Below are 18,470 nucleotides of genomic sequence, written 5' to 3'. Positions count from 1 at the left end.
TGACGCGTTTTATAAAATTGTGAATCTAGATGAACAAATGTGTTAGCGTCCACAGAAAGCAACTGTACAATCTCAGTAATTGTAAAACAGCGAATTTGAAAGTCGTCATTTTGGAGGATTAGCGTTAGGGGATGTGGGGCTAGGGAGAGATTTTGACAATCGATTAAAATCCGTCTGAACGGATAAATGTATGAGATCCCAACGCGCCGGTACATTGTAAAAAATTGTAAACTAGCGAATTTGAGATCCCTCATTTTGGAGGGTAGTTCTGTGGCAGTTGAGGATCCAGAGTTGCGCGTGGATCCTCGGCTGGCATCCTGTCGGCGATTCGCGGCGGGGCTGAATCACGTGGTGTCGGCTCGCACGATCATTTAGCCGAGTCTGTGTGGAAGCGAATGGCGGGATGACACGCGTGTAGTGGTGTAACGTGTACGGTAGATATACTCGCGCGGCGGGGGGAGATGTGAGCGCACGTAATACTCACTGATACGGTTCGAAGGCAGTGGGGAAAGCGACGATCCGGAGGCACGACCGACCGACCAGTTGCTCCTCTGCCACTTGCCAAGCACATTTCACGTTTGTTTCACCGACGTGCCTCGCATGTGTGCGTGCCCTGTCACGTTCGCCTCTCGGTGGAGAAACATAGCAGTCATTGACCGGCAACTGGTCCGAGCTACTGGAAGGACAGAGGAAGAGGATCAGAAGCCGAAGCGGTCGCGGTGATCACCAGTCGCACGGAAAAAGTCCTAGGGTGAGCATGTGTTTCCCAAATGCAAATGATAAAGACTCCCGTCGACCTGCCATCGCTATGTCCCACGATTTCCACAGTACACATATGGATCGGACAGAAATCCGCGATTCTCATTGTTTACGCCACGGCTAGGTGGGTCCTTGAGAAGTTGGTATCGAGACGTAAGTGTTGTCATTCGTTCACCACCTCGCCGGTTCCCACGGATTTTCGAAAAGAAAAAAAAAAAATATGGAAGAGAAGTTGGTACCGCTTGAGAATTTCACGAACACAGATCCTTTCGTAGATCGTGTCCATCTTCTTGCGCTCCGCACACCCTTGCAGGCCTTATTCGCCCTTTTGCAACTCAAGCTTTCTATAAAATTGTTTTCTTTAGTCATTGTAAGAGAAAAATGTCCGATGTAAAGTTGTTTTATGTCATAATTAGACTGCGGATCTTTATGCAAGATGAAAATGTTATTTGTTAATTACAATGTGTTTCTTTCTTTGATACTGTTAGCAGGACGAAAGTAACTTTAATGTTTCCATTGTTGAAAATTGCAGTCACCCATCCCTGTCATAAATGCATGAACGCCGCAGTCTAGTGATAATACTTAATTGTAAAATAACATAAAATGCTTATTTAACTGAAGTAATCAACTGAAGTAATTTAATTTAAGTGAAGTATTGTTCCATTTTTGGATCATCTGCAAGTTGAATTTGATTTACAGAAGGAGAATCTGATCTGTGAAAGGGTGAATTTGATCTGCGAAAGGATTAATTTGGAGTGCAAAACCTGTAATAGCCCTAAGTGAGGTTGATCTGCACCTTCGTTCATAAGCATTAGAACCTTTAAAAAAAAAAAATTAAAATTGCACCGAACGATTTGAGTTATCTTCACATGGTAGTTTACTACTTTTTGTACAACAAAAATGACTCAAAAGTTGCTATTGGTCGAAATTGCGAAGAATTTTCAATACAACAAATTTTCATCTGTGCCTAATTCAATTTACGAACCATAGATGATGATGATTTAAATAAATCGCAAGCACGAAATTCAAAGATTTTTGCATCTCTTAATGCCTGTGGCTTTTTTGAAACATTCGCAAAAGGCATGCTTTAAATTTCCATTACAGACGCAGATAAAAACGTTAAAAACCATGACCATTTTTTTGCTTCTAAAAACTCATTTTTGTTGCGAGTGCATAAAATCCGTAATTTGTTCATTAATTAGAAACATAAGTGGAAAATGTATACGCGCGTTTGGAGCTTGATCTTAACAAACTGTATAAGAACGATCATTATAATCGCTATTTAACGTTCCGTTTTCCGTGGAGGGGTTCGATCAGTTTGAAAAATCGATCCTTGCGGAAAATCCGGCGGACCGAGGGAGAGTACGGTTCGATTAGGTTTATCCGAGACCTTGGTGATAATGGTCCCGTAATTCGCGGAAGCTCCATAATTCATGCGGCGAAGATCATACATAACGTCACTAACGAAGGGGTAGTCTGTTATCGTGGAAAGCGTATAAAACAGAAGCCAATTTTCCCGGGAATCGGAAGTGGATGTACGATCATGTTCCCGATCACTATCGTTGACTCTTTGGCTGATTGTATGGCAGATGATCGACGAAAGTACGTGTTCCGATCGATTTCGAAAAATGGAAAGCGTCTTTTGGAATTGTACCAGCTGCCGTCGACGTGTGCTCGTGCATTGCACATTGCGGATTAGAATCATCATATCGGGTCAAGTGGCTGAATTATCCTGGTTGACGTTTTGCACCTTCCAATTGATTTTAATGGTCTTTGATGACTCGGAAGAATGTTCCAGCGGCATTTCGCGGTGTCTTCAGCGGAAGATTCGATCGTGGCGTGCTGGAGCCGGTCGTGATTCGACCAGGACCGATCGACTAACAATAACATCGACCCTCTTTTGTCTCTTTGATACGCCAAAATCATCGTCAACGAGCACAATTGAGTCCTCGCGCGTGCGGGTACCAGGAGATCGCGTGCACTTTCAAACTGGTTCGCCTTTCATGCAATTTCTGGCGACCTTAAATAGCAAATGGCCCCATGTGACAATTAGGCACACTTCCCTCGAGTCTACTCGCAGGATTGTTTCATCCCGATCGTTCATGCACACAGAACTGTTCATTGCGGTGCAAATGTCGCGTCAAACAATTTCTTTTTGCCGCAAATGCAATAAATTAAATGGCAAATGGCCCCCTGTAACAATTAGGCACACTGCTTGCGCCTACTTGTTGAGAATTGTTCATTGCGGTGCAAATGTCGCGTGACTACTTGTTTTTGTCGCAAATGCAATAAATCTGCGCATTGTTAGACCGGGGATCTTTGCGCTGGATAAAAAGTTTTTCCCTTTTTGGCGACCTCAAATGGCAAATGGCCCCCTGTAACAATTAGGCACACTGCTTGCGCCTACTTGTTGAGAATTGTTCATAGCGGTGCAAATGTCGTGAGACAACTTGTTTTTGTCGCAAATGCAATAAATCTGCGCATTGTTAGACCGGGAATCTTTGTGCTAGATAAAAACTTTTTCCCCTTTTGGCGACCTCAAATGGCAAATGGCCCCCTGTGACAATTGGGCACACTGCTTGCGCCTACTTGTTGAGAATTGTTCATTGCGGTGCAAATGTCGCATACCAACTTGTTTTTGTCATAAATGCAGAAAATGTGCAGTCTGCTCATTCATAGATTGAACATTTTCATGGATTAATTTTTCAGAATAAAAACTGTCCTTCCTCTTGGTGATTTTGGATTGGTCATCTATTAGTTTAAGCACACTTTCTTCGACTCCCTTGAACTTGATTATTTATAGACAGAGAATAGGTTATTGCGATGCAGATGGCATGCAACGACCGTAAAACTTGTCATTCAGGTAGTGGATAACAAAAGCAAGATGAGTCTGAGGTGGTATGCGAGAGACGTGCCACTTGCGTTCTTGTTCAACAAGTTCCTCAGCTTCTCTCATGTTCGATGGCCATGTTCGAGACTGATTTTTACAGTCGAGAGGGAAAATTGCACTCGCGAAACCAGATTATCTCCGTTGCAAATTTTTTAGCATTTTTGTCCACCTTTTTGAGTGAAGATTGTCGAATACTAGGGCTAGATTTTTGCAGATTTTTGGAAAACCTTTGGTGCAAATTTTTGTCCATTTTTCTGAATGAAGATTGTGATATATTAGGTTCAGATTTTTGCAAAACCTCCGGTGCCAATTTTTGTCCATTTTTTTGAATGAAGATTGTGATATATTAGGTTCAGATTTTTGCAAAACCGGTGCAAATTTTTGTCCATCTTTCTGAGTGAAGATTGTGATATATTAGGTTCAGATTTTTGCAGAGATTTGTGCAAAATCTCCGGTGCAAATTTTTGTCCATTTTTCTAAGTGAACATAGTAAAATATTAGGTTCAGATTTTTGCTAAACCTCCAGTGCAAATTTTTGTCCATTTTTCTGAGTGAAGATTGTGACATATGAGGTTCAGATTTTTGCTAAACCTCCAGTGTAAATTTTTGTGCATTTTTCTGAATGAAGATTGTGATATATTAGGTTCAGATTTTTGCAAAACCTCCGGTGCCAATTTTTGTCCATTTTTCTGAATGAAGATTGTGATATATTAGGTTCAGATTTTTGCAGAGATTTGTGCAAAACCTCCGGTGTAAATTTTTGTCCATCTTTCTGAGTGAAGATTGTGACATATGAGGTTCAGATTTTTGCTAAACCTCCAGTGCAAATTTTTGTCCATTTTTCTGAATGAAGATTGTGATATATTAGGTTCAGATTTTTGCAAAACCTCCGGTGCCAATGTTTGTCCATTTTTCTGAATGAAGATTGTGATATATTAGGTTCAGATTTTTGCAGAAATTTTTGCAAAACCTCCGGTGCAAATTTTTGTCCATTTTTCTGAATGAAGATTGTGATATATTAGGTTCAGATTTTTGCAAAACCTCCGGTGCCAATTTTTGTCCATTTTTTTGAATGAAGATTGTGATATATTAGGTTCAGATTTTTGCAAAACCGGTGCAAATTTTTGTCCATCTTTCTGAGTGAAGATTGTGATATATTAGGTTCAGATTTTTGCAGAGATTTGTGCAAAACCTCCGGTGCAAATTTTTGTCCATTTTTCTAAGTGAACATAGTAAAATATTAGGTTCAGATTTTTGCTGTCTTCGGTACAAATTTTTCAGCATTTTCGTCCATTTCTATGAGTGAAGATCCTTGATATGACCTTAGGTTCAGCGTACTTCAGCATCTCTTGCGCGTGCCATTGATTGATCAATGATGAATGAGTGTTACGGATGATTGTCGAATAATCTTCCAGGATAATTCGCGGTCAAGTAGTGCGCAAAATCGTATGCAACATGCGCTTGCGTGTTTTGGATCTTTGCATGCGGGTACGCGATGTAGAAGCTTTTCCAAAAGAGTCGATAGTGATTCACGAGCGGTGGTGAATCGTGATGATTTATTCTGTTGGCCAGATCACAAAATAAATATATAGAGAGGAGTATATATGGGGAGGTATAGGTGTGTGTATTTAGGTGTATATTCGGTGCAGTGTGATTGGTGCACGCTAGAGAAGCGAGGTTTCTCGTTTATGGATTTTTCTTGAGTACCAAAGTGAGCTGTGCATCCGACATCGTTGCACCGTAAGTGCTGCACTGCTGCAAAATTCATGAGATAGTTGAAGAAAAGATAGATCATGCTTGTAGGAAATTAAAATAGTTGAATTTTTCTTTCAACAAACATTCTAGAGAATAATCCCAGATAATTGGTTCAAATACAATTGACTGTGAAGTTTGATCTTGGAACTTGGAAACAGTCTTAATTTTTCATGCTCCACGCTATTCGATTTGTTCATAGATCATGCTAGTGTGAGACTAATCAAAGGATGGAGCCAGGTCGTAACAATTTAAAATAATTAAGCATTGAAGTGAGATCCACGTAGTTAGATCTTCCATTTTGAAAATAGTCTTTCGTCGAAGAATTCACTGGATGTTGTTCAATTTATGTTTTAATAGTGTTCAGTTAATGCGAAAAATTAATCGAAGCGAGATTGTAGCAATTTAAAATCATTCAACATTGTGTTGAATCTTGAAAATAATCTTTGTTCTTCATTCAAGAGCTGCTCTCAGTGCGGTACAATTTGTTTATGTTTGCTTTTGTGACTGACTGTGACCCGTGTTTGTAGATCACGCTAGCGTAAGATTGATTAAGGGCCACGCGAGATCGTAGCAAGTTAATATAATTAACCGTTGACTAGGAAATTAGATACTTCAAAAGAGCGTTCGGTTTTTGAAAAATTAACGCGATACAGTTCAATTTGTTTATGTTCTCAAAGATAAATATTGCCGCGATAAATCATAGCCAGTGCTCGGTCTCATTAGAATGTACAGGAAAGTAAACACGCGATTAATTATTAATTAATTAACGCATTCTGTTTTGCTATAACGTAGAAAAGAGATTGTGTGTTTACTTATTTTTCTGGAGCGCGCATACTATCTACGAAAGTTAGAATTTACTCGCTTTCATCAAATTATTATTTAATTGGCTGCAGTTTATGCAAATGATCGAGCACTACATTTGGTACTTTTCGAAATTACTGTTCCATATATTGTTAGCACTGGAACGAAAAAGTTCAATGTCCAACAATGTTCTGAAGAATGTTTAACAATGTGCCAACAACTTCTCCGATTTTTCCCACGTGACCCCCAGAATACATTGTTTAATTTTGAGCATCGAGTGGTTGTCAGAGGTTGTTTTATTAAATATTTTCTTTAGTAGTTTTCGAGGTCATCGATGCTTTTTTTAAATAACTGTATTTTTTAAAAATACATTCAACTGTCTGCTGTGACGTGCCCTTGAAATGACCTTGAACTTAAAAACTTGAAAAACTTAAAAAGACTTTGGAAAAACAATCTCTGCTATTTATGTTTATGCAAAATAACAGTGTATTTCTTCCGTAACAGTTTGAACGAGTTAAAAGTTGTGTTCTGTATTTCACTACTTAAAAGTTATTCTGTATTTCATATTTTTGCTATACATGCATTGAAACCTGTTGGATAAACAGAATTGAATGAACGGCCACGAACATTGAGAAAATGCAATAATTCCATCGAAGAATTAGCAAAACATTTCTTTCCCACTGATCGTCTAAAAACCGAAGGGTCACGGTTTATCGCGATCAAGCCGTTCGATCGAGGTCTCGTTGCAGATAGTCAATGACCTATAGAGCAGCCCATACTTGTCACCATAATTTAGACTGTCAATCGTCTCCGAAAGAGAATCTGGAGCAATTATTCCCCTCGTGTACGATCACACGTACACGCATACATATCCCGTTGACTTACATTTTCTTCGGCAAAACAGAACGGCGATTACAAACGAATGATAAATCGTCATTCACCGATACTAGCGAAGCGCGCTATATATCATTCTGCGTTCTCGGTCAGGCCGTTGCGGTATCAGCGCGCCTAAATGACGCGCTGGCATCGCGCGTAATCGCCTGGCAATTATGCACTCGATCCGTGTTGCACGAGAAATGCGCAAACACTCGTCGTGCCCTCCGCCGATGATTATAACTCACCGACGATTCCACTACATACCGTTATCTACACGGTTATAAAATATCGTGGACTTTCAACTTTTCATTAAATAGTGCTCGCGTTATCGCGTCTCGCCGAATCGCCGACGGGAGAAGACACGAGAGGGAAAAATAAATAACTCGGGGGAAACATTAAACCCGACGATCTCTTTAACTCGCGTTCAGTATACTACACGCGCTCGGCTACGGAACACACCTCCAAAGTCGATACACACGTTATCGGAAGCTGTTACGTTACGGAGGTCCATTCAGACTCGTTACGAACGGTTCAATCGACAGATCACCGCTGACAACGACAAGGTGAGCACGCGCACGTGCGCCCACTGATCGAATTGGACTCGTTTTGAACTCTTGAGCACTGTACGCCGCTATAGTGGCTTTCCGTGGAAAGCATCAGTTTGATCGGTACGAACCACTATAGTGGCTTCTGTGCCTTCCGCGGCCAGGCGCGCCGTCCCTGGGAGACAGACTTGCGGACAGGCGCGCCGTACCTAGGAGACGGAGTTGTGGACGGGCTTAAGATGACTCAACTTTCGCACACCGTTATTCTTTTTTCTCTAAGATATTTTTACACTATTTCCCAGATGAGAAACCGAAGACCCTCTTTCCTCAGAAATGCTGCAAATTGAAACCTCTGTGAAAACGTTAAACATTTTTCTCGCGAATGAATCATCCACGCAATTTCAGGTACGGCGCGCTCGTCCGCAACTCTGTCTCCCAGGGACGGCGCGCCTGGCCGCGTATGGCACAAAAGCCACTATAGTGGCGTTACCGAGCACACTGATGCTTTCCACGGAAAGCCACTATAGTGGCGTACAGCGCTTAAGAGGTTAAATGAGAGGTTAAATGGTTAAACTATTTGTTTGAACGAAATCATCAGTGTTTAACTCGATTTCTCGAGGCTAGTGTTGAAATGATTTCTTTGGACCCGCTGTATACACGCAGATTATAATACAATTACAAAAATAATATAGAAATGAATACGTTTGTCTGGTGTTTGTGTAATTCGGTGGCTAACGAAGATGGCCAGTGACTGGTGCTAAGGTTTATTATTGTTTCGTTTGTTTTTCTAGGCAATCGAGAGACTCGCAGACATGGTCGTCCCCACAGAATATGCGCTTAACGATGCCATACAGATTTCGCCGCCCGAGCTCTCGGACGACGTTAAAAAGCAAAAGGTAAGGCTTCCGTCGATCGATTTGTAAATTGAGAGAACGGTCTTGCAGGTTCTGGTTGAAAGACTCGGATTACGTCGAGCGTCATGCGTGACGATAGGCTCGTAATTCTTTCCTTAATTCCTCTGTTTGAACATCGAGCGTAGGTGGCACACTTCCGCGTTTATCAGCTAGATCGCGGGTCCATCGTCCGTGAACTTGCCAGCCCTTTGCCGCACAATAGAAGAAGCCACAAAGAAGTTTCGTGGCTGATAAGACTAGCATTCCACGCGGAAAATGACTAAAATCATGAACAAAAATTTCTGACATTCCTCTACCCACGATCGAGCTTTTTCATCTGCGGATTTTATGAATTTATAAATAATTTAATTTAACCCTTGGTACGGTGTTCACTCAGATTACGAAGTATCATACTGATTTTCTCGGATACCTTGAAAACGATCTGAAGCGATTAAAGAAGCGTGATATTTGCAATTGTCGTACGATACTGCAACGGAAGTTCGTTGTACAGTTTGTTTGGGTCACGAGAGACCCCAGCGTGAAGGTTAAGAACGCTGACGTACTATTTTCAACTCGTCACGATTATCGGAGGAAGAATGAAACTTCTGAATGACCGCTGTGTCTTAGAGATCAGTTTAGTCGTCTGTCATCGTCAACAAGCGAACGAATATCGTCGGACTGCCAGCGAATCGCATTCAACGATCGACAATGTATTTTTTAATCGGCGCGTTTATCGCGCTCGCTTACATAATTGATCGATCCCTGCTCGAGCAATGACGACAATGTTTAATAATTACCGTTGCAAGAACCGACTGAGTCGGGAGAGTCCTTAACCTTGCGACATTCTCGTCAAGAGTTTACTGACCGATCGATCCTACATAGGGTGACCAACGAATGGATAATCAGTATGAATGTGGACAGTGACATTCCGTAGGGACTATACCAAAGTAAATTCAGAGTCTTGATTATTTGTACAATTGCGGCATCCAGAATCGAGATTATTGATTTTAAAAATATTTATTGTTGTATGATTTATTATATTACATTTTCCTTTGCATATTCTTGCAGAGCTTAAAAAGACAAATCCAACGAGTACCATCACCGTACCGATATGATCACTCAGTCCCGAGATATTTATGTCTGAAAGATCAGGTCTGGATTAGGTTTGTTCCCTTCAGACACGAATATCTCGAGATCGAATGATCGCAATGGTATGGTCATGGTACTCGTTGGATTCGTCTCTTCGTGCTCTATCAAAATATCGAAGAAAAAACATAAGGTGTCACTTGAACAAATATTAGTGGCCTTGAGAATTACCGTGAGAAAGATTTTTTCCACGGTTATACGTGTCGTTTGAGATAGTACAACTTTAGACGGATACGTACTCATAGTAAATAAGCCATTAAAAGGACTATTGACACGTTCACTGTCCACGTCTTCAGTATCCTAGTATGTTGTGGTTATACCTAAATTAATTTCACGAATTCGAACAAATCCTTCTGCACACGTGTAAGGTCGAAAGAATTTAAGAATATCGGCAGACTTCTCGTTAATTTCTCGATTGATACGACTTACGTTCGTTCACAGCTCACCCTGTTGCATGCTTTCACTTTCGCGCATGCCAATCGCACGATGCTGCGAGCAATTAGCTTCGCCAGCGAGCTCGGGCTTCCTCGGGTCCTGTGTAATTCATCGATTACGCAACTCCGTCGAACGAAAACGTCGAACAAAAACGAGAGTGAGAGAGAAAAAGGACGATATTACTTTATAAGAAGATGCACGTGTTTTCCATAATGACTCCGCATTGAGACACGTGTTTGTTAACAGTTGAACAATTAATACGACGCAGTAACATTCTCCATCGCTGGCAAACGAAACCGGACGATAGGTTCAAGGTATCGGCTAGATTTCACACAACGTCTACACACCAGTGATCGGCTTATCATTGACCCGCGAAGTCATCGGGTTATCGTCAATTCAAAATGCTCTGGCAGTTTTATACAGCCAAGTTTATCTACCGGGGTCTCCAGCTAGACCAGGAATCGGGAATGTGTTTGTATTATCGCGAATAGATTCGGCGAGACGAAAAAAAAAAATTGTCATTATCGATTTACTCTGATTTGTACCGACATATTTTTTTTTTCCTCCTCGTAGTTTGTCGAATTTCGTAATGATCGGCGGAAAAAACAGATTTCTGGATGACACGCGGCCGATAAATATTTTGCATAGGCTGTTACGTCAGTCGGACGATGTAATAGGCTACCCACGCGTTCTTCCTGCATTCGATTAACGCGTGCAATGTCACGGTCGATACTGGGTCGATATTGCTCTCCGCAGTATTATCACGCCGGGTCCCATTCACTTTGAGAATTTTTCAGCTTAACCGATAAACTCGTTAGTGCCTGTCACCGAAAGCCATAAATTTCCTTTATGTTTGGCTCGGTTCGTGACATAACGAGCCTCGGCGCGTGGACTCGCTTACACGAGCGAGAGTTTACGCACACCAACCGTGATTGCAAATTGCATTGTCTCGTTTTATACCCTTCGCCTGTATAAATATCAGACATTTTGAGATTTAAGTATAAACGAATCATTTACGATTTTTTTTTTCCTTTTTGTTAGGAATTTTACTGAACAGCACATCTTGCGGACCTTTGTGCAAAATAAAATTGATTTCGTTACGTAATAATTTGGATACATTGAAAACAATGGTCCCAATTCTTTGAGGCTGTGGTCAAATTAATTTTACACACGCTGTTATTTAAAATCGTAGAACATAAGCGTTCAGGGAGTTCGTCACTGTCATTTGCTAATTTATTGTAGTAATTGAGCTACGTTGACTTAAAAAAAAAAGATCGTCACGAATGCATGAATAACAAAAATTAGCGCAGTGCAGAACTGTGCAGACATTGTGCAACATTGCATCCGACTTGTGAAAATTATTAAAAGAGGAGATGCATTTAACAAGATGTTTCCACAGTCTAATGACGAAGAGGCCAAACAAATGGCGGTGGTGAACGTGTAATTAAATTAACTAAATTGTAAATTAAAAATGTAGCTACATTGGAACGGTCGAGTTTGCCATATATAGAATTTACTTGTACTGCGGCAATAATTTAACAGTTATTTTAACTTTAATTTTCGCGTACTAAAACGCATATGGCGTCGATCCAGCGATCCTCCGATTCGGATAGTGAATTTTCATCGACTTTTTCCCACCATCTTTCACAGTTGCTAATAGAATATCGGTTTCCGGAGTTTATCTCGGCTGGACGATTGCGTGAAGGAACCGGTTTGCCTTCGAGGAAATGAAACATTAGTATCATCTGGTCGCGGGAAAGATCGGTTTCCGATCTCCAGCGTAGACGGTCGTCTATAATCGGGCGACAGTGAATAAACTGCAGACAATGAACATTCTCAACCGGATTACAGTGAATTTCCGCTATAAGTCCCTGCGAGCCTCGCGTTTTCCGGTCCCTGGAACTACCCACACCACCACGGGCTACACCCCGCTCTTCTTGTCCCCGGTTTTGGTCATTTACACTAACGAGCAAAACTGAGTCTACACTATTTGGAGCAACATAACTTTTTAAAAATTAGATCAAATGACTTGAATTTTATTGAGAAGTTAGAAGGATTAGTTTATTAGACGATGTGTAAAAAATTTGAATCGGTCGGAATCGCAAAAGAAATAGTAAAAGTTGGTTTTTTCAGCTTTTTTATCTGAGCCTGTATTGAAAATTTAAAGAATGTATTTGATTCGCTCGAATAAATTATATCCATGCTGAAAATTTCACCGATATTCGTTTAAAAGTGCGATTTTAAGTCGAAAATCGTGAAAAACGGCAATTTTTCCACTTTTAAGCGTTTATAACTCGTAAACGAATTAACCAATATCGGTGAAATTTTCAGTACGGATATAATTTATTCGAGCGAACCAAACACATTTTTTAAATTTTCAATACAGGAAAAAAAGATCAGATAAAAAAGCTGAAAAAACCAACTTTGACTATTTCTTTTGCGATTCCGACCAATTCAAACTTTTTTCAAAAATTTTGCATACCTCGTCTAATAAACTAATCCTTCTGACTTCCCAATAAAATTCAAGTGATTTGATCTAATTTTTAAAAAGTTATGTTGCTTCAAATAGTGTAGACTCAGTTTTGCTCGTCGGTGTACATGTCCAGCGTGCACTGTGCACTTCGAATGCAACGTTCGGCGAGAACCTCGGATTTCGTCTAATTGTCAATCGCCAGAACCGCGCGAGGGACTTACAACGCGAATTCACTGTAATTCGCTTTTAACGTGCCACGATTTATTATGTAAACTCGTGGAGCGCAACGTTAATTGTAGAGAACGCTGCGCGAGGATCTCGGCTCGTCTTTGATGCGCTCTCGGGTCTCTCCGTCATAGTCAATCTAATTGTTAGAATAGAGTCGTCGTCTCCTTGTTCGCAAACTGCCTGGCTGCTGGTGCGGCTGCCTCTTCTATTAGAATCGCATTAGGGATCACGTAAGAGAACACCAGGGTAAACAACGACGATCCCGCGAATCGCGTGCTAAAATGCATTCGCGATCTTCGCGAGAAATCTTTGTCGAACTCCGACGAAGATTTATGGATAGTGGAAAATTCTTACATCACTGCTGTTGTTATCTGGGTTCTCTGTAGCTACCGTTCTGTTTGCGTTACTTTACTTGAAATTAGGCTTTTCTGGCTGAACGGAGAGGAATTTGCCAGGCTTTCCAAGATTGCTCTCGTGTCTCCACTGTTTTTCGCCGAACTATTCCATTCTAAAATGTTGAAATCGGTTAAAGGTTTCCTTCGTTCTTTTTTACCTTGCTCCATTTCTTTCGTTGTAAAATAGTTTTAATTAGTGGCATAAAGCTATAAAATAATCTTCAATGGGAGCTTCGAATGCCGAATGTAACAATTTGTTACAATTGGACAATTTTTATTTTGCATAAAAATCTACGTCACCCGTGTAGGAGTGGAGGAATGATTTGTCCAGATTTAGAAATTAATTTTAACGCTAACTGCCATACTAACTGTCTATACATTGTAGCTTCCCAATTTTTATTTCATTAAGTAGTTTTAAATTGGTTGCATGATGAAAATTGAATTAAAATATTATAAGCTTAAAGTAAATATTTTTAAATATTTTATTTACAATTTCTTTTTTATTTTATACTTTAAAATATTTGCACGATTGCAATAATAATGGCACGTAGGTAATGCTTGTGGTGTTTGTTTGCAGATAGTACAAAAGGTAGCAGGGTTGCAATTTTCCGTCGCGACCATAAAGAAGATCCAAGATGTGTTCGTGTCGGAAATGAATAAGGGGATTCATCAGCAGCCATCATCACTGCAGATGGAGAACACTTATGTTCCGGAACTCCTCGACGGCACAGGTTGTTACGATAACTATTATCTAGTCTGACTTTTTTTTCTGTTCCCTGTGACGAGAGATTTTTCACGAGATAAATGTTAATCTCCTGATATTCTCCTGTGTCTTTATTACTATATTACTATATTACTATATTACTATAATGCCACGCAATAATAAATATCGAGCGAACATAATATTTTTATGTCGTAGACATTTATTGCTCCTCAATAAATATAATCATTGGAGATTTTCATTTTCCTTTGATGTTGTTTGAAGTTGTCCGATCAACATTATGTTGCAATATAAATTCGATCCTTTGTAAACGTAAATATGTTGTAATATTAATACTCATTGCGAATACAGATTACTGATCGACAACTTTGTTACCGAACAACAATCGTCGTTGGCTACACATACAAAAAGTGATTGTTCTATACCAATTTATAAATTTCCAATAATTCGACTGTGGGCATTATGCATTTATAACAAAAGCAAATTGATGCGATTTAAAACAGCAGGGTAAGGGACTCCATTACTGTGCATAAAGAATATTAAAAAAGAGATATTAAATTTTTTTCATTAAAATCAGTTAATATATATGTCATATACCTCTTTTTAAATATTCATTAAGCTTTAAAAATAAGTATAATTAATATAGGCACGGTAATTGGTACCTCCACAGTAAATTGGGTCCCTCGCCCTAGAAATGTTAAAATAATTTAAAAATGTCCTTATACTGTCTTCAACTTATTAAAGAAAAGAATGTTGTATATGGCTACAGTTTTTCGCAATTGGTCAGTTTTGAGTTTGCATAAAGAACCACAGGCTATTAACTCGGAGATTAATGAAATTTTGATTTGCAGAGGAAGGCTTATACTTGGCGCTGGATCTCGGAGGAACAAACTTCCGTGTTCTTTTATTAGAACTATTGCATGGGACACCAATTCGCGAAGAAGTGAAGAAGTACCATATAAGCTCTGATCTGAGAGTGGGCTCTGCGATCCGTCTGTTTGACTATCTGGCCAAATGTGTCAGTGATTTCGTCATCGCACAGGGTCTTCAGGATGTAGAGCTTCCCCTGGGTAAATTGGAGTTGTTGCACGCTAAGGGAATCGCGCGTGAAATCTTTCATTACTGCTCTCTGAACACTCCCCTCTTCGTTATTACAATTTCAAAAATTATTCTACTCTCATTTCATCGAATATCGACGCGCCATTTTAACTAACACTCGCAAGGGAAGATCCCCCACTTCAAGGGGCGATTTCTCACCCCCTTTGAATTTGGGCACTCCCCAAAGTTTCATAGTTTGTTGAATTTCCTTGTTTATGCTCTTTATGGCTTATACGATACAATATTGTGTATACAATAGCTGATAAATATTTCGTACTCAGCTTATGCTATCAGTAACTCAAGCACCGAGTGCTCGACATTGATTTTATAGATTCCGGTGATCGATAATTGTTGCTAATCGAATATAGATCACATTGTCTCACGCTTGATTAATTGTATCGCAAATGAAACCGTGTTTGATGCAATCTTTCAACAAGTTTGATGATAAATTTCGTTTCTCATAGGATTCACCTTTTCGTTCCCAATGGTCCAGCACTCCCTGGACATCGGGATGCTGGTGACCTGGACCAAAACCTTCAATTGTTCCGGTACAGTCGGCGAAGATGCAGTGAGGTTACTGCGTGAGGCTTTGGATCGTCGGGGTGACACCAATGTGAAGGTTGTCGCCATTTTGAACGACACCACGGGAACTCTTGTGCAAGGATCCACGTTGGATCCTGACACGGCCATTGGTCTCATTCTGGGAACCGGAAGCAACGCTTGTTACCTCGAGAGGGCGGATCGAGTCGAGCATTGGGAGACCGAACGACACGGAGAACGTGAAGTAATTTTTCTCTCAGTGTTCTTTGTTACAAACACTGGGACTATCGAGCTAAACTAGACTCAATAGGAACAGAAAAAATCCTTCTCAAACTTTTTCCGGAAGGTCCCAAACCTTGAACTTTAAAATTGTTGGTATTGAGGGTCAAGGGCAGACACGCGACTTTTGCAGAGTCAGCAAATTGTCACATTTTTTGCTCTATATTATCAATATCATGAATTCTGACGCCAGAAACGTGCTTCGATCAAGATAAAATTTTTCGCCTATTCTTGTCGGTAAAGAGGTCACTCTACCTTATCGCGGATCTACGGAGACGAGGCGACTCTGGTCTGGCGCATGAGTTCAATCGTTTAGAATTCTTTGCCGGCAATCGGAGTTAGCGTAGAATGCACAAATTTGTTCTAGTCACTTAATAGTACTTTTGACAACGTTCGCCAATTTTTTTTGCCGCGAAAAAATAGGTGAAAACCTTCGAATACCTCTTTTTCCAGAACCATGTTTTTCGAAGTTGAAGACGAAAACGAGGCTTTCTTTTTTTAACATCTACTGATTTCGCTAAAAATAAATTTTAATGAAAGATTTTGGTAGAGATCACAGTCGCATCCTTTCCGAATTTTAATTATTATTTATTTGTAAGAACAACGAAAGGAATGTAAAATATTTTAGTTTATTGCTCGGTAGTTCTAATATATGTATAGTAACTGAAAATTACATGAAACATTTTTGTCGAAGGTTATCATCGACATCGAATGGGGTGCGTTTGGAGACAATGGTGTTTTGGATTTCATCAAGACAGACTATGATCGCGAGAACGACGCTAATTCTCTTATTGTAAAATCATTCACGTGAGTAAGAGAGATTTTTTTGACAAGTTTGTAGCGAAAAATATTCTGCTCGACAGCTACAGGATGTTTGATTTCGTTTCGAATGTCCAGGTTTGAAAAATACATTAGTGGAAAATACTTAGGCGAGCTAGTGCGAGTTGTTCTCGCAAGGTTAACCAAAGAGGGGATGTTATTCTCTGAGGACCACAATCCTGGATCAATTTTGATACCTGGCAACCTCACAACTGATTTGGTATCAGACATTGAACAGTAAGTATAATCACAAATAAAAAATATACCATAAGTTCCCATAAAAAGTGATCTGTTGCATGTAAACTAGGGAAATGTTTAGACAATACCATTCAGCTGAGACACCCTGTATATATAGATTTTATGTAGCAGTAAATGTACAGTAAATGTCTAAACAACTGTTCAAGAGGACTGTGCACTTGCTACCACAAAAGATACGCATATGTCTTTCTTAAACAATTGTTTATTCTGTGAAGGTGCGTACTAATTTTAATTAATATGTATCAATTCTGAAACGCAGAGACTCTGTAGACGGTGGTAGCATTAACACCGTGAACGTCCTGAGGAAGTTCGGGATCGTCCCAGACGAGGACGACGTTAGGGTTGTTCAGTACGTGTGTGAGCTAGTTTCCAATCGTGCAGCTCTCCTTGTAGCCACGTGTAAGTCAAAGGATTGATTATAAAACAACTCCTTGTAGAGTTAAACATTCATTAATAGCCGTTATTTAAGGTCTCGCTGTTCTGCTGAAGCGGATCGATAAAGAGAACGTAACAATCGCTGTCGACGGCTCCCTATACAAGCATCATCCCAGGCTGGAGACTTGGATCAAGAATTACATCCACCTACTAGCGCCTGATCACAAGGTACAGTGACTCCTTGTCGTCCGCGAATATTGCTTTTTTCGCGACATTAATTATTCACGGTTCTGTGCAGTTCAAGATCATTCACGCCGAAGACGGAAGCGGAAAAGGCGCGGCGTTGATCGCCGCGATCGCTAGAAGACTTCAAAAAAGATTAGAGTAGTACCAACCTTGATGTTGCCCGCAAAGTGTCCGCAGAATTTCTATTTCTATTTAAGCGAGAAAATTTCTTTCCTTTCATTAATTCAAAACAGTCGTCTCCTGTTGTGAGACTGTGTCTCCTGTCTCACGGGAGACTGTGAGAGTATACATACGGAAAGTTAGGAGAATAGGAAATGTTGGCGAACGCATGGAAATCGCGAAACGAAACATTTGTACAATATGTTTTTATACCTCGCAAATGTTTGCAAGGTCGTTCGGTTTTTTGTACTAAAGGAACGAGGTTGTTATAATAAAAACTTAAGCGAAAAGTTGGCTCTGATTCTCTATTTTATTTTGCTGCTGTATCTCGATTTTATATTTCACATAATAATCCTTTTGAAGCTAATGATTAACGGTTGAGGATTCCTTAACGAACTGTGACTACTTCCTTGGACCATCTAATTCAAAAATATAAAATAAGGTCATTCATCTTGATTAGATTCTGAGAAAGTAATTTGTAACATTTCATTTGGCACAGTCTGTATTGTTAATTACGAACATCCGTGTCGAGTCTATTAATTTCTACAGATGTAGTTTTCAAATAGTTTGTTGAAAGAGGAAACGTATCATACACTGATTGTCATAATGGATGCCCAGCTTAGTTACCTGAAACGTGGGAGTAGGTTGGACAGCTTTTATGACTGTGAGGATTGCGAGAATGCTTCAGGTGTCTTTTCATAAAAAATAAGTTGCAGTCCCTGTCATTGTTTTATTTAAGTGCTTTTGATTTTAGGGTGACGAGAAGCAATAAACTGCAG

General features: G+C 40.0%; 1 protein-coding gene across 2 annotated transcripts; it reads left to right on the top strand.

The window, feature by feature from the left end:
- Positions 1-523: 523 nt before the first annotated feature.
- Positions 524-17,992, top strand: LOC143361116 (hexokinase type 2). Of its 2 annotated transcripts, none has more exons than XM_076800390.1 (10): positions 524-751; positions 8,418-8,522; positions 13,774-13,927; positions 14,769-14,987; positions 15,480-15,799; positions 16,529-16,641; positions 16,732-16,890; positions 17,171-17,310; positions 17,381-17,514; positions 17,585-17,992. In XM_076800390.1, exons 2-10 carry the CDS (start codon positions 8,439-8,441, stop codon positions 17,672-17,674), a joined length of 1,413 nt encoding a protein of 470 aa, XP_076656505.1. In that variant the 5' UTR covers positions 524-751; positions 8,418-8,438; the 3' UTR covers positions 17,675-17,992. The 2 variants fall into 2 exon arrangements, with proteins under 2 accessions (XP_076656505.1, XP_076656507.1); XM_076800392.1 differs by lacking the exon at positions 524-751 and adding an exon at positions 7,445-7,644.
- Positions 17,993-18,470: the final 478 nt, after the last annotated feature.

Source organism: Halictus rubicundus, chromosome 14, assembly GCF_050948215.1.
Source record: "Halictus rubicundus isolate RS-2024b chromosome 14, iyHalRubi1_principal, whole genome shotgun sequence".
NCBI classification, from domain to species: domain Eukaryota; kingdom Metazoa; phylum Arthropoda; class Insecta; order Hymenoptera; family Halictidae; genus Halictus; species Halictus rubicundus.
The sequence above is the reverse complement of the archived record's forward strand: the minus strand, read 5'-3'. Positions and strand labels throughout refer to the sequence as shown.

What these genes read in the sequence shown, in the direction of transcription:
- LOC143361116 (XM_076800390.1), top strand. Translation starts at nt 8,439, where the DNA reads ATGGTCGTCCCCACAGAATATGCGCTTAACGATGCCATACAGATTTCG. An exon ending in AACGACACGGAGAACGTGAA is followed by an intron (nt 15,800 to 16,528) that starts GTAATTTTTCTC and finishes TTTTTGTCGAAG; the next exon opens with GTTATCATCGACATCGAATG. An exon ending in TACTAGCGCCTGATCACAAG is followed by an intron (nt 17,515 to 17,584) that starts GTACAGTGACTC and finishes GGTTCTGTGCAG; the next exon opens with TTCAAGATCATTCACGCCGA.